The sequence below is a fragment of the Nilaparvata lugens genome, chromosome 3 (genome assembly GCF_014356525.2).
Source record: "Nilaparvata lugens isolate BPH chromosome 3, ASM1435652v1, whole genome shotgun sequence".
In the NCBI taxonomy this organism is placed as follows: domain Eukaryota; kingdom Metazoa; phylum Arthropoda; class Insecta; order Hemiptera; family Delphacidae; genus Nilaparvata; species Nilaparvata lugens.
The window spans coordinates 79,837,785-79,863,636 of record NC_052506.1 but is presented as its reverse complement, the minus strand read 5'-3'; the positions used below and the strand labels follow the sequence as shown (position 1 = coordinate 79,863,636).

Sequence of the window (25,852 nt, the reverse complement as noted above, 5' to 3'; positions counted from 1 at the left end):
AGTTAAATACGTCCCATACTTACTGCGCTGATTCAAATTTCGCGCCCGCCACGATAAGGATATAGAGTTAGTGTATCCGTCTACGCCGTGAACCTTTTTAACAAATATGATTTTTCAAAGTATTATTATATTCGAATACTATGAATAACAATAAACTGGACTATTCAAATCAAAATAACTGACGGAAGATTTTAATAGTGTGAGTTGCAACACTGGTTTTTGAGCTAGCCTCTGTCAGCTGATCATTTATAATGTGGCTGACGGCTGTAATGTTAGGTTAGTTTACTCCCGGAGTTATCGAGTTGTGATTGTTTTGTGTTTATTTAGAATAATGTTTTAAAGTACACGTCATTATTTTTCTTCTACCATTCCTTGAATTTATTGTTATAAACCCTCATAAAAATGACCTCGATACGCGAAAAACAAATTGGTTAGTATACTTTGGTATTTTTATAGCAATTTTTAAAAACTATGTCACTACCAAATTAAGATAGGTTATCAAGAATTTATTATGACTTGAGTTTTAGAACTAAGCTCTGGAAAGCAATTGCTGCATGAAAAATGATTATTATAAATTAATAATGGTTAATTGGTATTCAACATTTATGAGTTATTATTGCATTTTAACTGAAATAATAAAACATTACGTTGGCTTGTTGACAGTAAATACAGCATGAGCATTCAAATTTGAGTTTCTTCTTGTGGATAGAGTCAATTCGAACAAACAAAACATGGGTTTTGCTATTTAATCATGGAATACCAAAATATATCTAGAAATATCTGGCTATAAGTAACGTGAGGTTCTTATGAAATACATTAGGTTAATAACAAGACAGGCAGCCGTTTCTTCACATAAAAGTATTTGAAGTATTTTAATAGAATAGAATGACTTTCATTTGTTGACGTGTCGAAGTTTGGATAGTAATGTCTACTCTACTACTTAACCACGACATCTGAAGATGTTGAGCAACCGTTGAATCGTAATCAGATCACTCATAAGATTCTGCTCTATTGCTTTGTAAGTGTTTGTATTTGTAAGCTAGTATGACCAGAGCTTGCCCAAGACAATGTATATAGTTCTGGAGTTCTAAAGCTACGCGCACAGTGGGAGTGGACGCCTGACCAAGTTTCAGAGGTCTTGGGAATTTATTAATTTATATCTTCGAGGGTCATTTTTTCAACTTTCGATTTATATCTTCGAGGGTCATTTTTTCAACTTTCGATTGGCCAAAAATATAAGACGGTTGTATACCGAAAGATAATTATTATTTCACTAAAAGTTGCTCACACTTATGATTATTCTTCAACATATTGACGTGAAAGTTGAGGCAATTGTCATACCCGTGGACCAGCCTACCAAAACCCTCTTTATAAAATGCTGCCGCCAGATGAGTTGAAGTGGGCTCGGAGGTTGAAAAAATGTCCCTCATATATCTCCCTAAAGGTGCAATTTCTTTACAGGTGTCTTGAGATGCGCGGCTATTTAAGCAGGCCTTGCGAGACGCGTGGTCAGGCGTCTTGAGATGCGCGGCTATTTAAGCAGGCCCTGCGAGACGCGTGGTCAGGCGTCTTGAGACGCGCGGCTATAAGCAGGCCTTGCGAGACGTGTGGTCAGGTGGCTCGAGACGTGTGGTTGGAGCAGTCACGGCTAGAGCACAGAATATTATGAATCCATTAGATTCGATGATTCATTAGATAGGAATCGTAAAAGCAATATACAGTAGCCAACACTTCTAATTCATCTGTCACCATAAAATTCATACAACATAAAAATCCAATGAGTCAAATCTATGAATCAACGAATCTGTAGGTTATGTACTCTAGCCGTGATGGCATTAACCGCGAGTCTCGAGACGTCTTCAAGGAATTGCACCACAACACTACTGGAACTCGAAACCCCTGACCGCTCTTTGAGTAGGCGTTGCCGGTCGGTTGATTAGTTGGGAAATATTTTCAGTACAGATAATTCACAGTATTTTCTACGACTATCATATCCTTGAAGATTTTTTTTCGCAATTTCTCTCCAAAATATTTATCAATTGCCTCTCATTCATAGTGTAATCCTCTACTAATGTAATTTATATTGTTTACAGCTGCTCTAAAGCAAATGCTCAATCTGAATCAGCCGCAAACCAAATTGATGTCGGCTGAGCCAGTCTGGAAAATTCTGATCTACGACCGCTATGGACAGGACATCATTTCTCCTCTGATCTCCATCAAGGAGCTGAGAGAACTTGGAGTTACCCTGCATGTGTAAGTGAATTATGGGTTCTTGAATTATGAAAATTGACAATGAATAAATGCATACAATCAGAGCTGCAAGTCTACTCATTTCTACAAGGATGATGAACTCGCTATTTTCCTGATCTCTGAGACAATTTGATTTTCCCAAATCTAGAACAAAACCAATGTCACAATCTAATCAAGCCATAGTTGTATGATTTTGTCATCTTCTTTGGTAGTAGTAAAGGGAATTTATTCCATTTTTACTTCTTCATAGACTTTTATTGGACAGTGATATAAAATATAGACTGAAGTGAAAAGTGTAAATTTAAAGTATTGTGCTCACTATAACCTTAGTGTCCGGTTTCCCATTAGGGAACTTTGGACTATAAACGGCGAGGTGCAACTACCCTTGGGTCTCCCCACCATTCAAAGCCATACGCTAATAATAATTTATTTATAATAATAATAATAATAATAATAAAATGTATTCCCTATAGCTTGCTCTATTGCATCATTTTTCTAAATTCTTCAAACTACACAAACACCAATTTATTGATCATTTAAGGGATTCACGCTCCCAATAATTAAGGCTGTGCAAAGGCTAAAAATAAACTTTCTACTGGTGATATTTCTTTTTGAGATATGCCAAATATAACCAAAAATTATGCTAATAATATTAGCAAAAAATTATATTAATAAAATATAAATTATTACGCTAATAATAAACAAAAATAACTTTTAGTTTAGTTATTTTTGGTGAATTGAATAACTTTTTCAAAAATTGATATTTTCAGAAAATTTTTGTCTCACTAGATCAACAATACCATGAAGAATCCATCCTTCAAATCTCATGGATTTATATCTTACCGAATTTGAAATGTTCTGTCCCAAAAATTCAAACTTCAGGCGCTCATATCTCAAAAAGTAATGATCGAAAAAAATGTTTTCCTGAGAAAACTTTTTCATTTTGATAGCTTGATGATATACAAATCGAAAAACTTTGAAAAATATCACCAGTAGAAAGTTTATTTCTAGCCTTTGCACAGCCTTAATAGTTGTATGGATTTATATCCCTGCTATCATATATGGTAGTAGTTGTAGGGATTCATTCCATTTCTACTTCATCATAGTACTTTACTAGACAGTAATGAAACATGATGCATTCTTCTGTTTCATTCAGTCAACCTAACTGGTAGCCTTCCAGTTAGGACTGGTGGGACATTCAAAGTCATTTAATAGTGAGTGTCATGTGTGATGTCACACCAGCCCGGACACGAACGGAGAAAATGTCCGCACCAACCGAGTGGAAATGCTTTAGCATTGAAGTAGGTTAACCATGTCACACCGGACGCATCCGGACATATTCGCAGTACAATTAGGTGGGCCATCCACTAGAACCGTTTTCGTCCGAACTAGCATCGGCCGAAAACTACCGAACGCGACCGAACGATCCCCCAACAAAGAAAGGGATAGATGCTCGTCCATTGCAACAGGTTCATACGGCCGTCTCCGGCCTATCAATTTTTCGATCCGAATTGAATGGGATTTTCAGGCTCTATCCGGCCGAACTATCTAGTCGAGCTGAGACAAAACAGTGTTCATAACCTGAAATTGATCCACAGTCTTGTTGTTTTTGTTTTTTTAAAAGTTGTTCTGTTTTATTAAGTTGTAACTATGGACAATGAAATGTTGATAAGTTTGGTTCAAGAGCATGTTCCATTTTGGGGTATGCGAGACAAAATATATCATCGTTGTGATGTTCAAAGGAATCTGTAAACAAAGATTGCTTGATAATTTTTGTTTTTTTGAAGTTGTTCTGATTAATAAAGTTGTAACTATGGACAATGAAATGTTGATAAGTTTGGTTCAAGAGCATGTTCCATTGTGGGATATTCGAGACAAAAGATATCATCGTTGTGATGTTCAAAGGAATCTGTGAACAAAGACTGCTTAATAATGAATAACTAATTTTAGTGGATATTTGTTTATTCAATTTTCAAAATCTCAATATAATCATTGTTTATGAAAAATTTTGGTAGCTATAATAGTTTTTAATTCAATAATTGGCAACTAGACTGAAGTAAACGGTTCCAATGGGCGACCATATTCGGCCGAACGGATCGGTTGAATACAGTTCCAGTGGACGGTTACCCTTAGGGTCCAATTGTGTAGCGTCCGGCCTAGTATGACATCACCCTAAGAAATACTGCATGTTCTGTATTCTTCAGCATAACTGACATTATTTTATGTAAGTTTCAGATCGTGCATAAAAAGTTAACAAGTTACTGTAGCTGTTGTTTTCAACTCGGGTGTCTTTGTACATTCAAATCAAATCTAACATTCAATTAAATAAATAAATGTTTATTTCCCCAAAAAACCTAAAACTACTACATCAATTACAGAAAGTATTAGATAAATCACAATTACATACAATAGTTAGGTACAATAAAAATTTCTTATAATGTGTCCTCTACATTTTTAGTGTTTTTTGAGTGGAAATTGGCCTACTCCACTATGGCCTACCATTGTGTTAATTAATTGTTTCAATCATCAAAGATTACGTTGAATCATAGATGTAATATAAATATGCCAATAGAGATTGGATCAAATCTTAATCAATCATTATGTGAATCATTGATGTAAACAACATAAATTGTGATTTTTTTATCAATTCAGTAATTTATTTGCAGTCAGTTGCATTCGGACAGAGACCCGATTCCGGATGTACCTGCTGTCTACTTCTGTATGCCTTCCGAAGAGAACCTGGGTAGGATCGGCCAAGACATGCAGAATAATATCTACGACATTTACCACCTGAACTTCATCTCTCCGATCTCGCGGCAACGGCTTGAAGACCTCGCCGCTGCTGCTCTACAGAATAACTGTGTCTCACAGATTCATAAGGTATAACCGTCATTTGACCATCCATCAAAAACACTATAAAATATGTATCCCCATAAAATGGTTACTTGAGAGTTTTTTTATCGAATAAATAAGTAGGCTACCTTTCACTCGGGTTTTGTTTCACTAGTTTCGACGAATTGTGTGCCATTCTTATTGAATATTTTTGATCACTTGACTACTGAGACGAAATTTAAAAAAAAATTATTGTAACTATCAGGCTATAATTTTTTTATTGTTAATTGTAAATTCAATAATAATTGTTTATAATGTAATTGTTTTTCACAGGTGTATGACCAGTATCTGAATTTCATATCATTGGAAGATGACATGTTTGTTCTGAGGCATCAAAACAGCGAAAGCATATCCTACTATGGTAAGAATTTCAATTAAATAATTTCGAATACCGTGCCAATTCTTGACTAAACAACAAATTCCTCGTTTGTAGTAGTTATCCCTATAAGAAAAGTAGCCTATAATATGTTGAATATTATTAATCATTCATTATAATTATTAAAATAATTTTTCCCATTCTCATGTCTCACATCATATAATTAGTCCAGTCAAGAAAAGGTTATAGAGGGAAAAGTTTGGAAGACAATTTTTGACCCCACATTTCTGTTTAGGGTAGTAAGGAGGTAAACATATCAAAAGTCCCCACCACTACCACCTGTGCTAAGGTGGTGGGGGTGGTTTAAAGGTACCATTTCTTGGTTTCTCGCATAAAACTCAAAAGCTTTGTATCCTAAGGACTTGACTGTCATTTAACAAATCAAAGCTTATATAATTTCCTACAATATTCATTCTACAACTTTTTTTATATCTCCTCTAGTTTTCGAGATATCCGCTCTTGAAGGTGTGACATTCTTAAAAAAAAACATGTTTGCCACCAATTTTTTTCTATTTTTGATCTAGAAACTTTTTAAAAATCGACGGGAAAAATCCATGCTGATTATAAGGCATTAAATTCTCTTCAATTTGATGTATAATTTCACGCTTTTACGAATTTCCCTACACCTTTTGCAACAGCTCTAGTGTTGAGTGGGAAATCTCCATTTTTGCAACAATAGACCAATTATTGAAAAGGAATTTAGAAGGAATGTTTTAAACAAATTTTTTGACTTTGCAGTTTTGTTGAGACTAGTTAGGAGGAGAACATATCAAAAGTCCCCATATTTTAACTCATGTGCTAAGGGGATGTTTACCTCCCTACTACCCTTAACAGAACTGTGGGGTCAAAAATTATCTTTCAAACATTTCCCTCTATACCCTTTTTTAAACATTCATTCTGTTTTCATTGTCTTGGGTTCAACCAATTTCCTTTGATCTATTATATTTCTCTTGTAATTGCCTTCGAGAAGGAATAATAAGCAATCCAATTCAAACTATAGGCAACTTGGAGAATAATTATTTTTCCTGTGTATTCCATCCAACACTATTGTGATCCGTGGTCTAGTAGATGGAGTGCTTGGGTAGCAGCATAGAGATCCCGGGTTCAAACCCTCTTATTACCAAAAGTTTTTTAACCAGATCACTCCCGTTTTATCGGATGGGCTCGTTAAATTGTCGGTCCCGGCTGAAGTATGGCAGTTGTAAGGCCCATTGACGGCTTAAATGATATATTCAGGCGAGGTGGGATCTTCCCGCAAGGGACTTCCCACCAACAAAAGTCATGCGAATTTACTTTACTTTTAGCACTATTTTATCAATAATTCATCTGTTTTCAGCTATCAACAGAGGTGAAATAAAGGATACAGAAATGGAAGCCATCATGGATACAACAGTTGACAGCTTGTTCTCCGTTTTCGCAACTCTAGGTAAGTAAGGGCGAGGCCATATTAGGTGTTTTTTGAGGCAGTTTCAAAGTCGGCAGGGCAGAAAGCTTTCCGATTAAATGATTGGGTTGACGCCTGAAAAAGGCCTGAAATGGTCTCGCCCTGATTTATTCGATACTATTCACTTGAGAATGTCTCATATATTGATTTATAACATCAATGATTCCCTGAAACTGAACCGATGCTGACAGTCTGAATAAGATCTCACTATAATTGAATAATTTCTTGTCGTTACTTGGCAAGATTTTTCAGATCAGAATATTCAAAAACTGGCAAGAACTTTCAAGAATCCTATTCCTAAATCTCATTCACATCTGACGATTGGTACATGATATGAATACTAGTAGTTCTGTGAACAGTAGACCTCGCGCTCAGTAAGTTACATGGACCTGTTGTTTTGTTTTCTCAAAAGTTAATAAATAATTCATCAATTTAAAATGTATAGAAAAAATCCTAAATAAACAGAGCTTTCTGTCCTATTGTACCGTGACGTGTCGTCCCGGAATTTGAGTGTGAGCGCTGTTATCAGGTCTGGCTGCAACTGTCTACAACGTTGATGGAAAGATACAATTTCAAGATGTTCGATGTTTTTGAACGGGTAGTATTATAGTCAACTGTCTACTAACGTTTATGGAAAGATACATTTTCAAGATGTTTGATGTTTTTGAACGGGTAGTATTATAGTCCACTAGACAGCTGATTTATGATGAATAATTCTATAGTCTGATTTTTACTGTAATATTGGCGTATGAAGGAGGCTCCTTTTTCCTTTTATATTATCCTTGAAATGCGAAATTTCCAAAAAACCTTGTATATACGTGGACGCGCAATTTAAAAAGGAACATACCTGTCAAATTTCTTGAAAATCTATTACTGCGTTTCGCCGTAAATGCGCAACATATAAACATTTAAACATTCAAACATTCAAACATTCAAACATTCAAACATTTAAACATTTAAACATTTAGAGTAATGCCAAACCGTCGACTTGAATCTTAGACCTCATTTCGCTCGGTCAATTAGGCCTACATATTCACATGACGATACATGATTATGAATATTACATATTCAGATGACGATAAATGATTAAGCAGCCTAGACACTGGAACGATAGTAACTCCTACTATCACTATTAAATATAGTTCTATACTTCTACTGTTACTATTAATATACTTCTACTGTTACTGCTCTCGCAAGAACGCGGAATTGGAAATGTCCGGAACTCAAATGAATGCGTACATGACATTTCCAATTCCGCGTTTCTGAGGCAGCTATAGTGAGGTCCACGTTATAACGGCAGTGTGAAGAAAAATAGGAGAACAACGTTGCCGATCTTCTGTCTTCTATAGACGGTAGCTGATACAGGTTTATTGATGAGATATTAACTGTTCATTCTCGTTTAAAATAATCAATTATAATTTATCAAAAATTATGATATATTTTTAATAATTTCATAATGAATTTTCATAATTGAGATGAAATATTTTCTTAATTAAAAATCAATTCTTCATTGTTAAAATACTATCTGGCAACAGAGCAGCTGATACAGGTAGCTTTAGCTGTATACAGGTTTATTTATGAGATATTAACTGTTCATTCCCATTTAAAATAATCAATTATAATTTATCAAGACAGAAATTATATTTTTTTATAATTTCATAATGAATTTTCATAATTGAGATGAAATATTTTCTTAATTAAAAATCAATTCTACATTGTTAAAATACCATCTGGCAACAGAGCAAAGCAAGAAAAAGATAGTGCTATCTGCTTTGTTGAATGATATACAAGGATAACAATAGAATTGCTAATCAAACACTGCCATTTTAACGTGGACCTCTCTATAGTTGAAACTGCTATTGTCCCTTTGTACAGGCCGCTTTATATGATGGAGATATATTCAAGAGAAAAGTTTATAAAAAGATTGAATTATAATGATGATTATAAGATATAGATGATTTGCTTGAACCTCATTCACATCTGACGAAAACAATTAGAAAACATTAAGATCAATTTAATTGCTATTCAAATTGGTTATTCATTTATCCGATTGTTCATATGTTCATTTATTGATTTATTCACTTATATATTTATTTATAGGAACTGTTCCTGTAATTAGGAGTGCCCGTGGCAATGCTGCCGAAATGGTGGCTGAAAAGTTAGACAAAAAGTTGAGAGAAAATCTGAGGGATACTAGGAATAGTCTGTTTCTAACGGACGCCACTCAAGCCGGACATTTTAGGTTAGTAAGTAAATAAATATACAAAAATAATTCTTTTCTTCACAATCATTCATTTGTCAAAAACTGGAATCAAATTCAATACAAATTATTCGACTAATTTATCGATCAATCAATAACTATGGAAAAAGAAAACACGCGTTAGCGTAGTCTTTTCTACATCTCCATTTTCCGAACCCAGTTCAAGCTTATCTTGTGTTCAACAATTTTTCCAATTGAATTGAAATAAAAAAAGAAATATTTCCAAGTTTGGAAAGGTCTCCTGAACACGACAATATCTTGAAAATAATATTCTTGTGTATTGGCTTAATCTAAATAATGCTAGCCTTTATTCTTTATTGATTCATACCATAAGTACATCATCAAAAATGAATGGGAGAGTAAAAATAAGGTAACCTTGTGCTATTTCTTGACATCCAACATTAAGGGACCCTACAGTTTAAAATGAAGAAAATGTGTAGATTCTGGCACATTGTGATTTGACAGTAAAAATATTTTATACTAGTGAAATATCTCTCGTTTATTCATCTTGAAATGGCGTGCCACCCATAAAGCCTCGTCTACACTTGAAAATGTTTGACAAACACGTTTGTTGAAACAGTTTGGGCAATTTTTGTGTTATGTATAATTATTATTAAACGAAAATCCCAATTAAATACTGTAAATCACCCCGAAGACTTCTGCTACTGCAAATATTGACAACAGGGTAAACAGCTAGATGGAAATTCGATGAGCGGAGCTATACAGAGATTGTCAGTTTGGTGTGAGGGTAAGAATTCCTGACCGACAATTAGAAGATACAGGGTTCGATTTCCGGGCTGACAATTATTTTTTGTATAGTAGCGCTCATCGAATTTCCATCAAGCTGTTTACCCTGTTGTCAATATTTGCAGTAGCAGAAGTCTTCGGGGTGATTTACAGTATTTAATTGGAATTTTCGTTTAATAATAATTATACATAACATAATTATTTGAACAAATGCAACTACCAGTTATTTCCATTTGTGTTATGTGTTTGGATGAATAGCTTCCCAGTCCCATACAAAGTCGGTTTAGCTTGCTAGGCTCATATCTCTAATGCATTCTGTCGTTCTGTATGGAAAAAAATATGTTTCAGAAAAAACCTACAAGGTTGTGAATTTTTAATTTCAGCTTCCAGAGACCTTTGCTTATAATCTTGGATCGTAACGTGGATATGGCGACACCTTTACATCACACATGGACTTATCAGGCGCTGGCGCACGATGTACTGGAACTGTCATTGAACAGGTCAAATAATTATCTATTTATCCATTCATTTATACAAAATATTGTACTTCTAATAGTGCCCACGTACCGCCGGAACTACAAAGTGGTGGTTCCACTCAATGCAGGCTAAACTCCTCCGTGATTCTCACCTACCGACTTGGCAGTACCGGCGGGTAGTAGATCGCGTGTCACACTTCACGGGATATGCTAAACGTAGGTGCCCACTTGGAGGTGTGACGCTAACGCGTGGTGTCGCGGCCTGAACCATGTACAATAAATAGGTTGATGATTATTTTAAAACCATATTTAGGTGTTGTCCACCTTCTTTAGGCTGATACATGAGAACTCATGTAGGACTATTCAAAAAGCATTCGTCTAATTTATTATTTCAATATGGCTACTTGAAAGTCTAATTATATATAATTACCAAAACCTATATTCTCGTTTTCTTTTAGTCATGACTATTGTCAACCGCACGAAAATAGTCCGATGGACATTTGAACAAAATAGTATAACGTTATCAAATAAGAGTTGATCAAAGTTGTCGTCCGTAGCTGATTATAATGAGAATTAATTGTTATTTTTAAAAACTTCTATGGGTTAGGGGGATGAGGAGGAATGAAGCTGTTCCAATTTCCTTTGGACTATTCTCGTGCGGTTGAGTATAAGTTGAGGACTCATGTAGGACTATTGAAAACTCATTCGTCAAAACGCTGCTGCCTCAATCAGAGCTATCTCCTGTTAGCTGATTTATTCCAATACGGCTACTTGAACTGATTAAATATAATTACTAGTACTCATAGGCCCGGTTGCACAGAAGCCGGTCAAATCTTAATCGTGATTAATTTTACAAGAACCAATTACAGGAGGCTTTTTCAAAAGAAAGTTTCTTTTGTCGGTTCTCGCGAAATTAATCACGATTAAAATTCAACCGATTTTTTGTACAACCGGGCCTATGAGTCCTAGTAATTATATTTAATCATTCAATTGGACCTATTGAAATAAATCAGCTAACAGCACATTTTCTTATTTTGTTTTAGCCACGACTAGTTTCGGCTAATCAAGTTATTAAGTTATCAAGTAATTAAGTCAGTAATTAGGTTCTGTTATTTATTTTGGAGTACACATGAGAGCACAAGAATGACATTACATAATTGCACTCTCGGCACATGAACAAATAAGCAATAATTGAGAATTTAATTTGATATAAAAAAATATTAAAATAAATAAAAGCTTACAATATTCAAATTCGATTTATCGCATGATATCATATACTATATTGCAATGTATACGATTAGATACAAAATCCAATAGAATGTATTTTATTATTTGTTCTAATTCGCTGGATATTTCTAATTTTTTGTTTGAATGTAACAGGGTTGTGGTGGAGGAGGGAGGGGGTAAGTCGCCTGGCGGGAGTATGCGTGCGAAAACGCGTGCGTGCGATCTCGACTCAAGAGACAAGTTCTGGGTCACCCATAAAGGAAGGTCAGTGACATTTTTCTGCAATTTTTTGGTACCTCTATTGATTCAAGTACTAACATGAAGAAACTATAGCATAAGAAGATATCCCATGGTATAGGTCGTTTATGTTCCAACTTTCAAGCCGATAACTTTCTATTATTACTGTTTTAGCCGAGTGAGAGTGTAAGAACGGCACAGTATGAGAGACTAACATCCTCACATAGCTCCACGAAGAATAACTAATAATATAGGAATAAAAATAGAGATCTAAGAACCCTTTTTAAAATTGTTTTCTCACGAAATGTTTCGGCTATATATGATGCCATTATCAAGTTATTATATTATTATATCAATTATTGATAATGGCATCATATAGCCGAAACATTTCGTGAGAAAACAATTCTAAAAAGGGTACTCAGATTTCTATTTTTATTTATATTTAAGAGTAGTCTTAAGGGAAAAAGACTACTTTAGGACTATCGGCTTGAGCTAACAGTGAAATTTGGAACATAAACGCCCTATTATACTGTGGGATATCTTGTTAGGCTATCTTTTCTCTATAGTACCAATCATAGATTGAATGAAATCACAATAAATAATGTTGAGAATGAAACATCAAGTAGAAAATACAACATTATTATAGTTTTTTTTTCATTTCATCATGAAAAAATACATCTGTAATACAGTGTTCAATTTAGAAAACATAGCTTTCTTGGTACAAGTACATGTTACCATATTGGTATTGGAACAAAATCGTATCTTTATTGATATTCATTTATTAATCATCACCTTGGAAAATAGTGGTGATGTCAGGGAGGAGGGAAAATACTTCATGCTGAAGAGAGTAGGCGAACACAGGACAGAGAGGAATGGAGGAGGAATGATGTATGGATCTGCCTAAGGACTGAATACTGATGATGATGAATTTATTGAATACCTTTACTTATTGAACCACATATTTTGAATTTCCCGGTATCATTATCGTTGAAAGCACTGTACAGGGTGTTTCAGAAATAGTGTCGAACATTTTAGGGTATTGTTCCTGGATGATAGGAGACTACAAATGTCGTATTTTAAGTGTCCAAAACTCAGCGGTTATCCTTATAGCTGCCATTTTAGTTTTTTCACTTAGGAATTTTTATCTCAAGAACGAAATGTTGTATTGATCTGAAATTTGGCATGAATATTTAAGCTATAAAGACTCAACTTTAAACAATAAAATAAAAAAAATGTTCGATGAAAATTTTCAAAATGGCGGCCATTTTAAATTTTTTGATTGAAAATTTCACGAAAACCGTTCACTTTACAAAAAATTTACAGGAGACAAAATAGTTAGCAAATTTTATCAAGATTTCAAGGATACCTATTTTTTAAGAGTGGCCGAAGAATAACAGAGAAATTAATTCTTTTCGTACTGCATGCAAGACCGTGAACAAACAAGATCATCTGAAAAGCATTGTAGAATCAGCTGGATGGCCATATGGAGCCATACCGAGTTTCAAAGCTTCATCTTAAATACAATTATTGGAATTGAAAATTTAATATTGATGTTTAAATGGTGAAAAGTGGTCATGCATGCAGTATGAAAAGAATTAAATAATTTCTCTGTTATTCTTCGACCACTCTTAATAAGTAAGGTATGATAAAATTCGCTAACTTTTTTGTCTCTTGTAAATTTTTTGTAAAGTGAAAGGTTTTTGTGAAATTTTCAATCAAAAATTTAAAATGACCGCCATTTTGAAAATTTACATCGAACATTTTTTATTTTATTTTTCAAAGTTGAGTCTTTATAGCTTAAATATTCATGCCAAATTTCAGATCAATACATTTCGTTCTTCAGATAAAAATTCTCTAGTGAGAAAACCAAAATGTCAGCTATAAGGACAACCACTGAGTTATGGACACTTCAAATACAACATTTTTAGTCTCTCATCATCCAGGAACAATAACCTAAAATGTTTGACACTACTTCTGAAACACTCTGTATATGTTTAACATTTTAAACAAGTTTTCCTAAAAGAAGTAAAATATGTTTTTTAAAGGTAATCGGTGTATTATATTACTAAAAGTAGTCCTCCTGATTTATAATAATTTAAAACAGATATGGCTGTCTAGTTTCAAAAATCTAGTATATATAATCTTTATTTAATATTCTCTCTGAACCTTGTACGCTGATCTGTAATAAAGTGTTGTCAAACAGATATGTTTTGTGTTTGCAGTCCATTCCCAACAGTGGCGGAAGCAATACAGGAAGAACTGGAACAATATCGGTCATCAGAGGAGGAGGTCAAACGACTGAAAGCGACCATGGTAAGAGATGAAAATTTATAATACTAACTACTGATTCTCACAGCCTTTTAAAAATTATAATTATTATATCGTAGTGACCAACAGGTGACCAGGTGTTTAATGGATAGAGAGAGATGGGAGTTCGAGATTGGTTGGATCACAGCCTCAAAGGGAGGTACCACTGTTCTCTGAACACTGAGGTGATTTGTTTTCCTAGCCTGCTGTGGATAAGTTATCCATTTCACTATCTTGCTGTATACTCATTCTTCATTATCTTACCTCATGTAACTAAAATTCATTGCAATAATTGTAAGAGAAGAAACACATCCTTGAATCATTTTCAATCCTTTAACACATTTTCATGTCCTTCTGGACATTCGTCATTCAGGTAGTTTTTGGCCTACCTCTTTTTCTTGTTTGTGTAGCCATGGAGAGGCACTTTTTCACCACGTGATTGTCGGGTCCTCGCATAACATGACCATACCACCTCAGCCTGGACTCTTTAAGTTTCTCAGCAATAGGCGCTACCTTAAAACTGCCACCTACATGTTCATTATGGAGGGTAACTCCTCCTGACCACCGCAGCATGCGCATTTCCGTATAGTATGAAGCTTTTGCTCATGTGTTTTCAACGAAGCCCATGTTTCGCCTCCATAAAGTAAAACCGGTCGTATGCATGTTTTGTAGACCCTGCCTTTTGTTCTAATGGGCATTCTTGGATCACAAAGGACACCTGTTAACTCGCGCCATCTGTTCCATGCAGATGTTGTTCTATGTGTTATTTCTGCTGTTATTGTGCCATCGTCTGAAATTACTGACCCTAGGTATTTGAATTTGCTCACTCTAGGTAGTATGATGCCATCTAGTTTTAAATCTGGATTTGTCCTACCAAATGTGTCTGGGTCGAAGTTGCACATCATATACTCGGTTTTGGTTCTGCTGATGCGCAGCCCATTTGGTTCAAGAGCTCCTCGCCACTGCTCCAGAGTATTTTGTATTTCTTTTACGCTGTCTGATATTAATGCTTCATCATCTGCATACAACAGGTTCCATGGCAGGGGTTTCTGAATCTTCTCAGTAAGGTAAGTTAGTTCATTGTAATGTTGAATAAAACTTCAGTCAGCCCTCCATGATATGAGTAACGTGGACACTCAGATATTTATTTATTCAATCATTCAGAATTGAACAACTTACAGAAAAGTACCACAGGCTAAATCGCCCAAAACGGTTCCAATTCTAATTTATACAACAGTCCAAATTATAATAAATTATTATTAAAATATCAGTTGATTCATTGATTGAATTTGTTCACATTGGCACAGTGGGTCAGAGGTGTATCCCCATGCTGTCGTCAGCTCAGCACACCTTCCCACCTGCGTCCTGAACCGGTCATAAGGCCACACCACTCTCTATGTCTCAGCTGGGTACCAGGGACAATGTCATTAGGGGTCATTCGCAAGACTTCTGTTCCTAACCTCTCCCTGCAACCATCTCAGTCTCCATAACTCCTTAGCACTTCTTATTTCTTCCTGCTCATCAAGTCTTCAGTATTTTCTTGACTTGAGGCGCCTTTTCAACAACTGGAACTAGTTACTTTTAACAAACCTGTTCAATCAGAAACCTGATATTTCTTATAATAATGATCTAAATTTGTTTATGTTCACTTCATTCAATTAGCTGGATGAACTGAGCTTTTTTACTCGGGCCTCTCCCATGTTTCGGATGGACACGTTAAGCCATCGGTCCCGGCTGCCTATAAAACAGTCGTTAGTTCATGTCAGAGGACCTGAAATTGATCAGTTACGACCTGAAAACTCTGTCACCAGACCTGAGCCAGCCAGATCACTCGATATTATTATTAAAACTAATTCAGTTTCTCTTTTTGTGTAGTTGAGAAGTTGATATTGTGGTAATTATTCATATTGAATGAAAAAGACTAAGAAATTGTCAAAAACCACAGATTTATTGATACTTATAAAGACCGGTTTCGGTTATTACACCATTGTCAATCTCTGATAAACTGAGTTTCTGGTTGATCTGAGATCTGGTTGACCGAGCGAAGTGAGGTCTAAGATTCAAGTCGACGGTATGGCATTTCTCTTAATGTTTGAATGTTTAAATGTTTATATATTTTTATGTTGCGCATTTACGGCGAAACGCGGTGATAGATTTTCATGAAATTTGACAGGTATGTTCCTTTTTAAATTGCGCGTCGACGTATATACAAGGTTTTTGGAAATTTTGCATTTCAAGGATAGTATAAAAGGAAAAAGGAGCCTCCTTCATACGCCAATATTACCGTAAAAATCAGACTATAGAATTATACATCATAAATCAGCTGTCTAGTGGACTATAATACTACCCGTTCAAAAACATTGAACATCTTGAAAATGTATCTTTCCATCAACGTTAGTAGACAGTTGACTATAATACTACCCGTTCAAAAACATCGAACATCTTGAAATTGTATCTTTCCATCAACGTTGTAGACAGTTGCAGCCCGACCTGATAACAGCGCTCACACTCACATTCCGGGACGACAGAAAGCTCTATATTTATTTAGGATTTTTTGAGACATTTTAAATTGATAAATTATTTATTAATTTTTGAGAAAACATAACAGGTCAATGTAACTTACTGAGCACGAGGTCTACTGTTCACAGAACTACTAGTTTTTGACAATTACTTAGTCTTTTTCATTCAACACGAATTCAGTTTATTCAGTTATCTGATGTGTCAGTTTATTCAACCAACCTATATTACTATCAGTTGAACTAATCTATCTATTTATTGACATAATTTAAAGGCATTCTACATATTTTTATTGTATGATTGCAGGGCATCGATAATGAAAGCGATGTGGCGTTTTCAATGATGAACGACAACACAGCCAAGTTGACGTCTGCTGTCAATTCACTTCCACAACTCCTTGAAAAGAAAAGACTCATCGATATGCACACCACCATTGCGACTGGTAAGGCATTCACATTTCTAACTATAATATAGTGTGGTCTACTATATGGCTGATAGCGGTATTATCTCATATAATATTCACTGTTAATTCTTGTTTTTAATAATCAATTATGTTTATTTGCGAGAAAACATATTTTTCAATGTTTAAATGATAAATTTTCACAATTGAGATATTTTGAAAATATTACAATATTTTCATATTGTATTTTATTCTAAAGAAAATATATCTTTCAATGATTAAATGATACCTATATTTTCAGAATTGAGATTGAATATTTTGTTAATTAATTATATTTCAACATTTTTGAAAAACGATCTGGTAACGTTGTGGAGATAGGAAATGATATCGCTATCTGCTTTGTCAAATGATAGACAAGGATATCAATACCAATGTTAATCAAATACTGCCGTTATAACGTGGACCTTACCATCTTCTTCTCTTCTTCTGGTTCCTTCTCCTATCGGAGGTTGGAAATCATCACGGCAATTTTTACTTTATTGATTGCAGCCTTGAACAGTTCCCTTGAGTTGCAGCCATACCATTCTCTTAAATTACGCAGCCAGGATATCCTTCTTCTTCCCACACTCCTCTTTCCCATGATCCTTCCTTGCAATATAAGTCTCAACAGCTCATACTTTTCACCCCTCATTACATGGCCCAAATATTGCAATTTTCTTCTCTTTATAGTCGCAACAACTTCACATTCCTTCGCCATCATTAACATTACATCCCTATTTGTCACTTTTCTTGTCCATGGTATTCTCCACATCCTTCTATAGCACCACATTTCAAATGCCTCGATGTCTTTGAGGACAAAAAAATTGGAGGGATCCGGGATTCGATCCGAGAAACATTCGCTCCGAAGTCGAGTACTCTACAGCTAGACCACGACAGCGCTCAATTAGATTGTCTTGTAACAACGTTATAACCTCCTCATAAACAAACACATTTTACAACAATGCAAGCCATCTGAAACTTCATGTCCCGTGAATGAAATTTAAACATTAATTCTGAAAAATCTAAAAGGAAAATTGAAATTTGGGCTTCGAGGTGCACGAGATTGATATTTTTAGAATCTTTGTGCAAAATTTAGAGATCTAAATCATTTCCGTTTTTTCGGTATGCAATCCATTAGTTGACATGTCTTGATGCGAACAAACACAACCCTACTCTCTCTTATTATATAGAAGATAGATTGATAGATACAATATAATTCTCAACTAAGAATGAACAACTGGCTTTAAGCCCAAAACTATAGTTATATACGTTGGAAATGTTGTACTATTTCGGCCTAATAGTCTGTTCTTGAAGTCGAGGGACGATGTAAATAAACATGCAAAATATCAGTGAATTATTGAATATCAGTTTTAATAAACATTAAGGACTAGTTGAATGCACAATAAACTGAATCAGAATTATCAATAAATATTTGGTAATGCTTTGAAAACTTTTCATTCTGTTCTAGGTATTCTGAATGCGATAAAATCTCGCCGTTTGGATACTTTGTTCGAATTGGAAGAGAAAATAATGGCGAAGGCATCACTGGATAAACCTCTGATGGATGTGATATCGGATCCGGACACGGGCACACCAGACGACAAGATGAGGCTTTTCATCATCTACTACATCTGCTCTCATACTATGTCCGAGGTATGCTATGCTAGCTCTCCGCATCTTCATTTTGTTACCAATATGTATATATCTTGTTCTATTCATTTATTTTATGTAAAAAGTGCGCCAGAGAAACTTACTTTTTTGAAAGGTCAATAAAAACAGAATAAGAATAAGAATATTTTTATTGCCGTTAAACAAACTTAATTGTAATAGGCAACGTCAAAATACAGTCAGTTTTTTTAAATACTATGTATACATATAATTAAATATTCTTAATAATACAATAAATAATATAATACTAATATAATAATACCTATAATGAAATACAATCTAATTATTATTTAGAAATTATTATTTTTGAATTGTATTTGTGTCAGATACTAGGTATTCATTTATATTATAAAAAGGGTGGTTCTTTAACCATCTATTTAAAACATGTTTAAAAGCTTTTTCCGGCAGATTCCGCACCCATAGAGGAAGTTTATTGAATATCAGTCGTCTCTGATAAAGATGACTCTTGTGAGTTTTTGATAATCTAATTTGAGGAATAGCAAGATCTGATCGATTTCTCGTGTTATATGAGTGTCCAATACTGTCATACTTATTATTTAATATAGTACATACTTATATATAGATTATTTTTTACTTGCATTAAATTGTTATAGATGTATAATGTTGGCACTGTCATGATTTGAAATTTTACAAAACTGTCTCTACATGATTCTCTTGGCTGAAGATTGTCAATAATTCTTATTACTTTCTTTTGAAGAATGAGTACCTTTGTGGCAGTGCTACTATTTCCCCAGAGTATAACTCCATAATATGCTAACAAGGAATGAAATAGACCAAAATAAGCTGTTAAAAGTACTTTGACAAAAGTACTTTAGTTAATGGTTTAATCCTTTTTTATATCAGAATACAATATCCCTATTTTTTCATGTATTCTTGAAAATGACATCAGATCGATGGCGACCCCCATTGCGCATACACTGATGAAGTCGATTTTTACTTTTCTTGCCCTATTACCATAGGTAAGGAAAGTATTGCTTTTCGAAAAAAATTAAGGTACCAATTTCTAAATTTCTATACGTTTCAAGGTCCCCTGAGTCCAAAAAAATGGTTTTTGGGTATTGGTCTGTATGTGTGTGTGTCTGTGTGTGTGTGTGTGTGTGTTGTGTGTGTGTGTGTGTGTGTGTGTGTGTGTGTGTGTGTTGTGGTGTGTGTGTGTGTGTGTGGTGTGTGTGTGTGTGTGTGTGTGTGTGTTGTGTGTGTGTGTGTGTGTATGAGTGTATGTGCGTCTGTGTACACGATATCTCATCTCCCAATTAACGGAATGACTTGAAATTTGGAACTTAAGGTCCTTACAATGTAAGGATCCGACACGAACAATTTCGATCTAATGCAATTCAAGATGGCGGATAAAATGACGAAAATGTGGTAAAAAACAGGGTTCTTCGCGATTTTCTCGAAAACGACTCCAACGATTTTGATCAAATTTATACCTAGAGTAGTCATTGATAAGCTCTATCAACTGCCACAAGTGCCAGATCTGTAAACATTCCAGGAGCTCCGCCCCATCTATGCAAAGTTAGACTTTAGATTCCCAATTATCAGGTTTCATATACAATTTAAACAAAAAATTTCAAGTGGAAAAGATTCAGCATGAAAATCTCTACAATTTATGTTCAGTAACATTTTCACCTAAAATTGAAAATAAGCTCGAAATTCGAGAAAATTTGATTATTCAATTGTTGGCAACTGTTGATCCTATTGAATCATTCACTATGAAGAGATAGCAGACTTCGTGTGTCTCCAGCGTTATTGTCCTGTCACCAGCTGGCTCAGATCTTTGAATGACTTGAGACACTAGCGTTAGGTGATCAATTTTCATAACGGCAAGGAAAGTTGTGTGAGTGCGCCACACCAGATTTTTGAAATTTGTATCCACTCGTTGCAGTACATCAATCGGTATGTTGGCAATGGCATCGCTAATGTTGCTCTTAATGTGTGCTATGGTTCGTGGTCAATCGACATAAACCAGGGATTTCAAATAACCCCATAAAAACCGCATGAGCAATGTCACTGAAAAAAATGACTTCAGGCAGGCTGTCAATCAGCATATTACATGCATTTTGACGGGCAAAAAAATCGCGTTCAGTCAATTATTTAACAACAAGCCAATTTATATGGATGAAATTGAAAGTCTTCATGGAAAATTCGTCGAACAGTGGATTCAGAAATTGCCATAGCAGCTGCGTGTTAGCGAGCCGAACGCTGGGGAGAACGCACAACTGACTACCTCACTCTTTCGATATTTTCTGGAGTTCTGATGGTTCGTTGAAGTCCATTTCTGGGTTTAGCGACACTTCCACACTCCTGAAATGAGTTAACCCACGACAGAATCGAATTTTGGCCAGGAACGAGTCTGTGAGGAGGAATTTCAAATCGAGCGCGCAAGGCACGTTACGTTGCAACAAGTGATCGACCATTAGAAAAGAAGCTCTCAACTGCGAAGTCCCGCTGCTCTCTAGACCAGAGCATGATGGCTACTTACTTGAGGGAGGATAAACTCGGGAATTTCCCCCTCTAGATGCGCCCCCTCCTGCCATTCTACACGACCAATAGAAAGTGCGGGATTTTTTTCAAATAAGTAAGTTTCTCTGGCGCACCTTGTATAATACGAGATATATTCATATTGTCCATTCACATGGTTTCTATTTATTAAATTGTACAATCACAAATCATATACAATGTTTGGGAGAGGACAACAGGCTACCGTACACCCAAAACTGACCCTCTCCTGAATTTGATTTATAAAAGTTTCCAAAAGAACATGGTTATGTTTTTACTTGTATAAATATCAGTCCAATTTTCACAAAACAATAATGTAAACTAGAAATGTTGAGTATTTCTTTCTTTCTTTTCATTTGATCACTTATTCTTCTCTATCCATTCATTTCATTTTTGAAAATAATATAATTGCTTTTTAAGCTTGCTGCTAGTTGTATTGTGTTACTTTTAAATTAACTCATCTAGGATTGTCAAGATTTATGAGGAGTTGACACTTTAGCTACCTCTTGAAATACAATGGGGATCAATTCAAACGGGCGTCAACCCCAAATGAAATTGGCATTCCAAGATACATTGCAATTGTTTAATACGTAATGCTCAACAAAAATTAAATTTTAATATACACATGTATTTCGCTTTCTATCCACATAAATTTATTTGATTTTTTCGAATGAGTTCGGCTCGCTAACACGCAGCTGCTATGGCAATTTCTGAATCCACTGTTCGACGAATTTTCCACGAAGAATTTCAATTTCCCATATAAATTGGCTTGTTGTTCAAGAATCGATTTTTATGTTCAAATGAGCACCAAGCTTGTACATGACTAATGATAAACTAATGTACTTTTGATTAGTTGATGATGAGAGATGAGATATGCATCTAATTCAGCCTTATCTATTAGTTAGAAAAACATTGATGCCATTCTATCTTCATGTTTACTTGCGTATTGTCCAATGCATGTAGGTGTAAATTGAATATTTTCTCATTTTCTATTTGCAGACGGAATTTGAGAAATATTCCCAAGCTTTAGAAAGTGCTGGCTGTGATTTGAAACCACTCAACTACATAAAAAGGTGGAAGTAAGTATTCAAAAAGTTCTGTATGTTTTATTGTTTGAATCTAATTAATATTCCAAACTAGCTTACCCGGCGAACTTCGTGCCGCCAAAAAGTCAATATATCTCATGTCACACTTGTCTTTATTTGGTGAATCATAAAATTTATCTGACAATCAATATCTTCATTTGCATCTCAATACGGACTTCCTATGTGCTAAGTCATGCAGCATTTATTATTCTGAAAACATATTCTTCTCAATCAATTGGTAGTAATATCTATCAGTAAAGTGTTGAATTAAACAAAATAAATAGGTTAAATCTGTGTTTAAAAGATGAATTTAATGTTTTCATAGTTGTTGATTGTCAATAGATGGTCCAGGAAATATGCGATGAACGATGAATTACACAGAATTCCATATTCTTTCCATTTTCCACTTTAGGATGAATATAAGCTAAACTAAATTTAAAAAAATGTAAATTAGTCTGTCATTCTTCAGTAATTCAAGAATGCAATATGAACAACTCTCTTTCATGAGGTAAATATTTTTTTCCAACATTTTCCAGTTTCTCAATGGTAGGGGAGTGGTAGTTACTTGTATAGGTCTTCTAAGGAAAGATTATCTACAGCTGGCACCAATCAACTACACTAACTTCACCTCCAAACTACCGTTTTAATACCAGTACACAATTTATCACAGGGTGATGTGTTTATTATACAGCTGGTAACTTTAGATGCAAAATCATATTATCACAATATGATCTTGAATCGTGATCATCTTTTCGTTCTTCGTTAGCCGCTTGGCCGAAAATTTCGAAACCATAGGTCTGCAAAATGAGTTAATGAATAATTTTTATTAGCCCTCCTATTAGAATTTGTGGTCAGAAACCATCCCCAATATTCACACAACATTTTCCCAAAATTTAATACCGTTCTGTCAAGTACTTTTCAAGTCTATAGGGAACAAACATACAAACAGACATTCATTTATAAATATAGATAGATAGATGAGTTGAATTCATTCTTGATCCAAGTAAAGCTTTATTTTTCTTCTGTTCATAAATGTAAAAAACTATTTTAGATCCAATTAAAGACACATTATGTTCTACTTGATAGTCGTTGACACAAAACTTAAGTTTCATCTTCAATATGTCTACTTTATAAGTCGTTGACACAAAACTTGAAGGTTTCATTAAAGTTTTCTTCCATACAACACTTGAATTCTCTAGTGAGAACCACATTATGAAGTCAATGAAATGATAGAACAGCGTAGTTGTTAATTCTCTTCTCCCACCACCTATAGTTCATTGCTGACTGTGATTCAAAGTCATCCCAGTACATCTGATATAATATTAATTGTTGATTCTTTTTGAAAGTGATTATATGTGAAATAAATTGAGAGAAATATATGTTTCCATGATTTAAAAATACATTTTCATAATTGAGATTAATTTTTATTCTAGTGATAATTTTCATTAGATATCGTCAAAGCCTACAAACGATTTGGCAACGGTGCTGAGTTGGAAAAGGATAGAGCTATCTGCTTTGTCTAATGACAGACAAGGATAGCGAACCAATGTTTATCACTTTATAACACGAATATCACAATAGTTCTTTACTTATTATATGAATAAATAAAACTGTTTGTCACTAACTGTTATCATAGAGAAAAGATAGCATAAGTAGATATTCCATGGTATAGGTTTCATGTTTCAAATTTGAAGCCGATTTTTTGTCAACTCAAGCCACTTACTGTCGATTACTGTCTATAATTACAGTTTTGTTGGGATGAGAGTGTAAGTACGGCACAGTATGAGGGACTACCATTCTCACATAGCTTCACGAAAAAGAACTTCTAGAACTATCGGCTTGAGTTAACATTGAAACGCCCTCTACTATACCATGGGACTATCCCAATGGGATATATTCTTATGCTATATATTTTCTCTATGCTGTTATTCATAACTTTCTGTTGTTGTAGAGACCTAAAGGTGTTTTAATATTCTACAATGCTGGTACAGTTCATATTGTTTATCAAATTTTCCACATTAAAAAAAAAATTCTTGAATTTATTTATTACAGAACAAAGAAGACTACAGGCATTAAGCCCAAAACAGTCTTCACTACAATTAATGATAATAATAATAAATTATTATTATTATACTACAATTTACAATCGTATTAAGCAAGTTACTAAAAAAATAAGAGATACAGTACATGCAATTTACATATACATAAGAAAAATATCAGGAAAGCATAAGTAATTGAAAGTAATCTAAGTATAAGTAATAAATACAGAATGAGGATAATAAGTTATAAAAAGATTACAATTGAGCATAGAAACAGGTTATGGGGAAACATATGTACCACTATGGAAAGAAAATTGATGAAAACAGAGGAAAAGTGTTAATAACAACAAATATTCAAGTATAATAGTTGAGGAGTTTAAACTGTACGTTTGATTTACTCTATAAAACTAACAAGAAGTCTGGACATCATATTAAGTGAACATATTCTGCCACTAAATTCAATGAGGGATAGCCTCAATGATACCCTCACTAATAGGGCCATGCACATCAACACCTTCACAAACGCTATTGAATAGCCTCAGAACTCTATTAAGTGGAGAGCAGAAGTTATGAAGGGTCCTTGACCTTGGCACATCAAAGGTCCTAACTCTTCTGACATTGAACGTGGGTACCTGGAAACCAATCCTAGAGAGGAGAGCGGGTGAATTAATGTAATTTTTCAAAAGTGACACCACAAACGTTAATGAAAACCTGTCACGTCTAGCCCTCAAAGAGTCCATATTGAAAAGGGATCTCAAATGTCCAGAAGGAAAACCCAGGGGACAGGCTCTTCTAAATCGCATATAAAATAGGAAGCGAAGAAGTTTATTCTGTACTTGTTCGACTCTTAACTTATCCTGATGAGTAGATAGATTGAAATTCATCAAGTTCAATAGTTATTTGTATATCTAGAGTGAAAAGTACGACTTTTTCTCCTTGTGGAAAAAAGTTTGAAGCCCGAGGCGAAGCCGAGGGCAACAATTTTCCTGAGGGAGAAAAAGTATTTTTCGCTCGTGATGTACACATCATTTTTCCTCCAGCTACATTTTTTTATAGAAACTGCAAATAAAATCATTCTAATAACTTACGTATTGGTGACAATGTTTCCTAACAACATAACCTAAAATCTAAAACTTAAAAACCGGTCGTCTGATTGGCACTGCCGATTGCGCTATCTATCGGCAAAAGTTGTAACAATCATATCAGCTGGGCAGCTACCAAAAATGGCTGACTCCAGATCACGCGTTTCAGATTTGAATTGCAGATCAGAAATATTTGTTGACTGGTATTTTGAATAGAATAAAATATTTTTAAAATTGTATACATTTTTATCATCTACTAATATTAAGAATATAAGTTAATATCATA

General features: G+C 34.6%; 1 protein-coding gene across 1 annotated transcript in view; it reads left to right on the top strand.

Moving 5' to 3' along the window:
* Positions 1-243: 243 nt before the first annotated feature.
* LOC111052587 (protein sly1 homolog) overlaps positions 244-25,852 on the top strand; it is a 35,832-nt gene continuing 10,223 nt past the window's right edge. The window contains exons 1-12 of the mRNA XM_022339318.2: positions 244-430; positions 2,094-2,253; positions 4,917-5,130; positions 5,416-5,503; positions 6,855-6,944; positions 9,063-9,204; positions 10,353-10,469; positions 11,826-11,936; positions 14,132-14,222; positions 17,040-17,175; positions 18,641-18,825; positions 22,360-22,439. Of these exons, the coding sequence (XP_022195010.1) occupies positions 403-430; positions 2,094-2,253; positions 4,917-5,130; positions 5,416-5,503; positions 6,855-6,944; positions 9,063-9,204; positions 10,353-10,469; positions 11,826-11,936; positions 14,132-14,222; positions 17,040-17,175; positions 18,641-18,825; positions 22,360-22,439 (1,442 nt within the window). The 5' untranslated portion in view covers positions 244-402. The remainder of the gene's footprint in view (positions 431-2,093; positions 2,254-4,916; positions 5,131-5,415; positions 5,504-6,854; positions 6,945-9,062; positions 9,205-10,352; positions 10,470-11,825; positions 11,937-14,131; positions 14,223-17,039; positions 17,176-18,640; positions 18,826-22,359; positions 22,440-25,852) is intronic.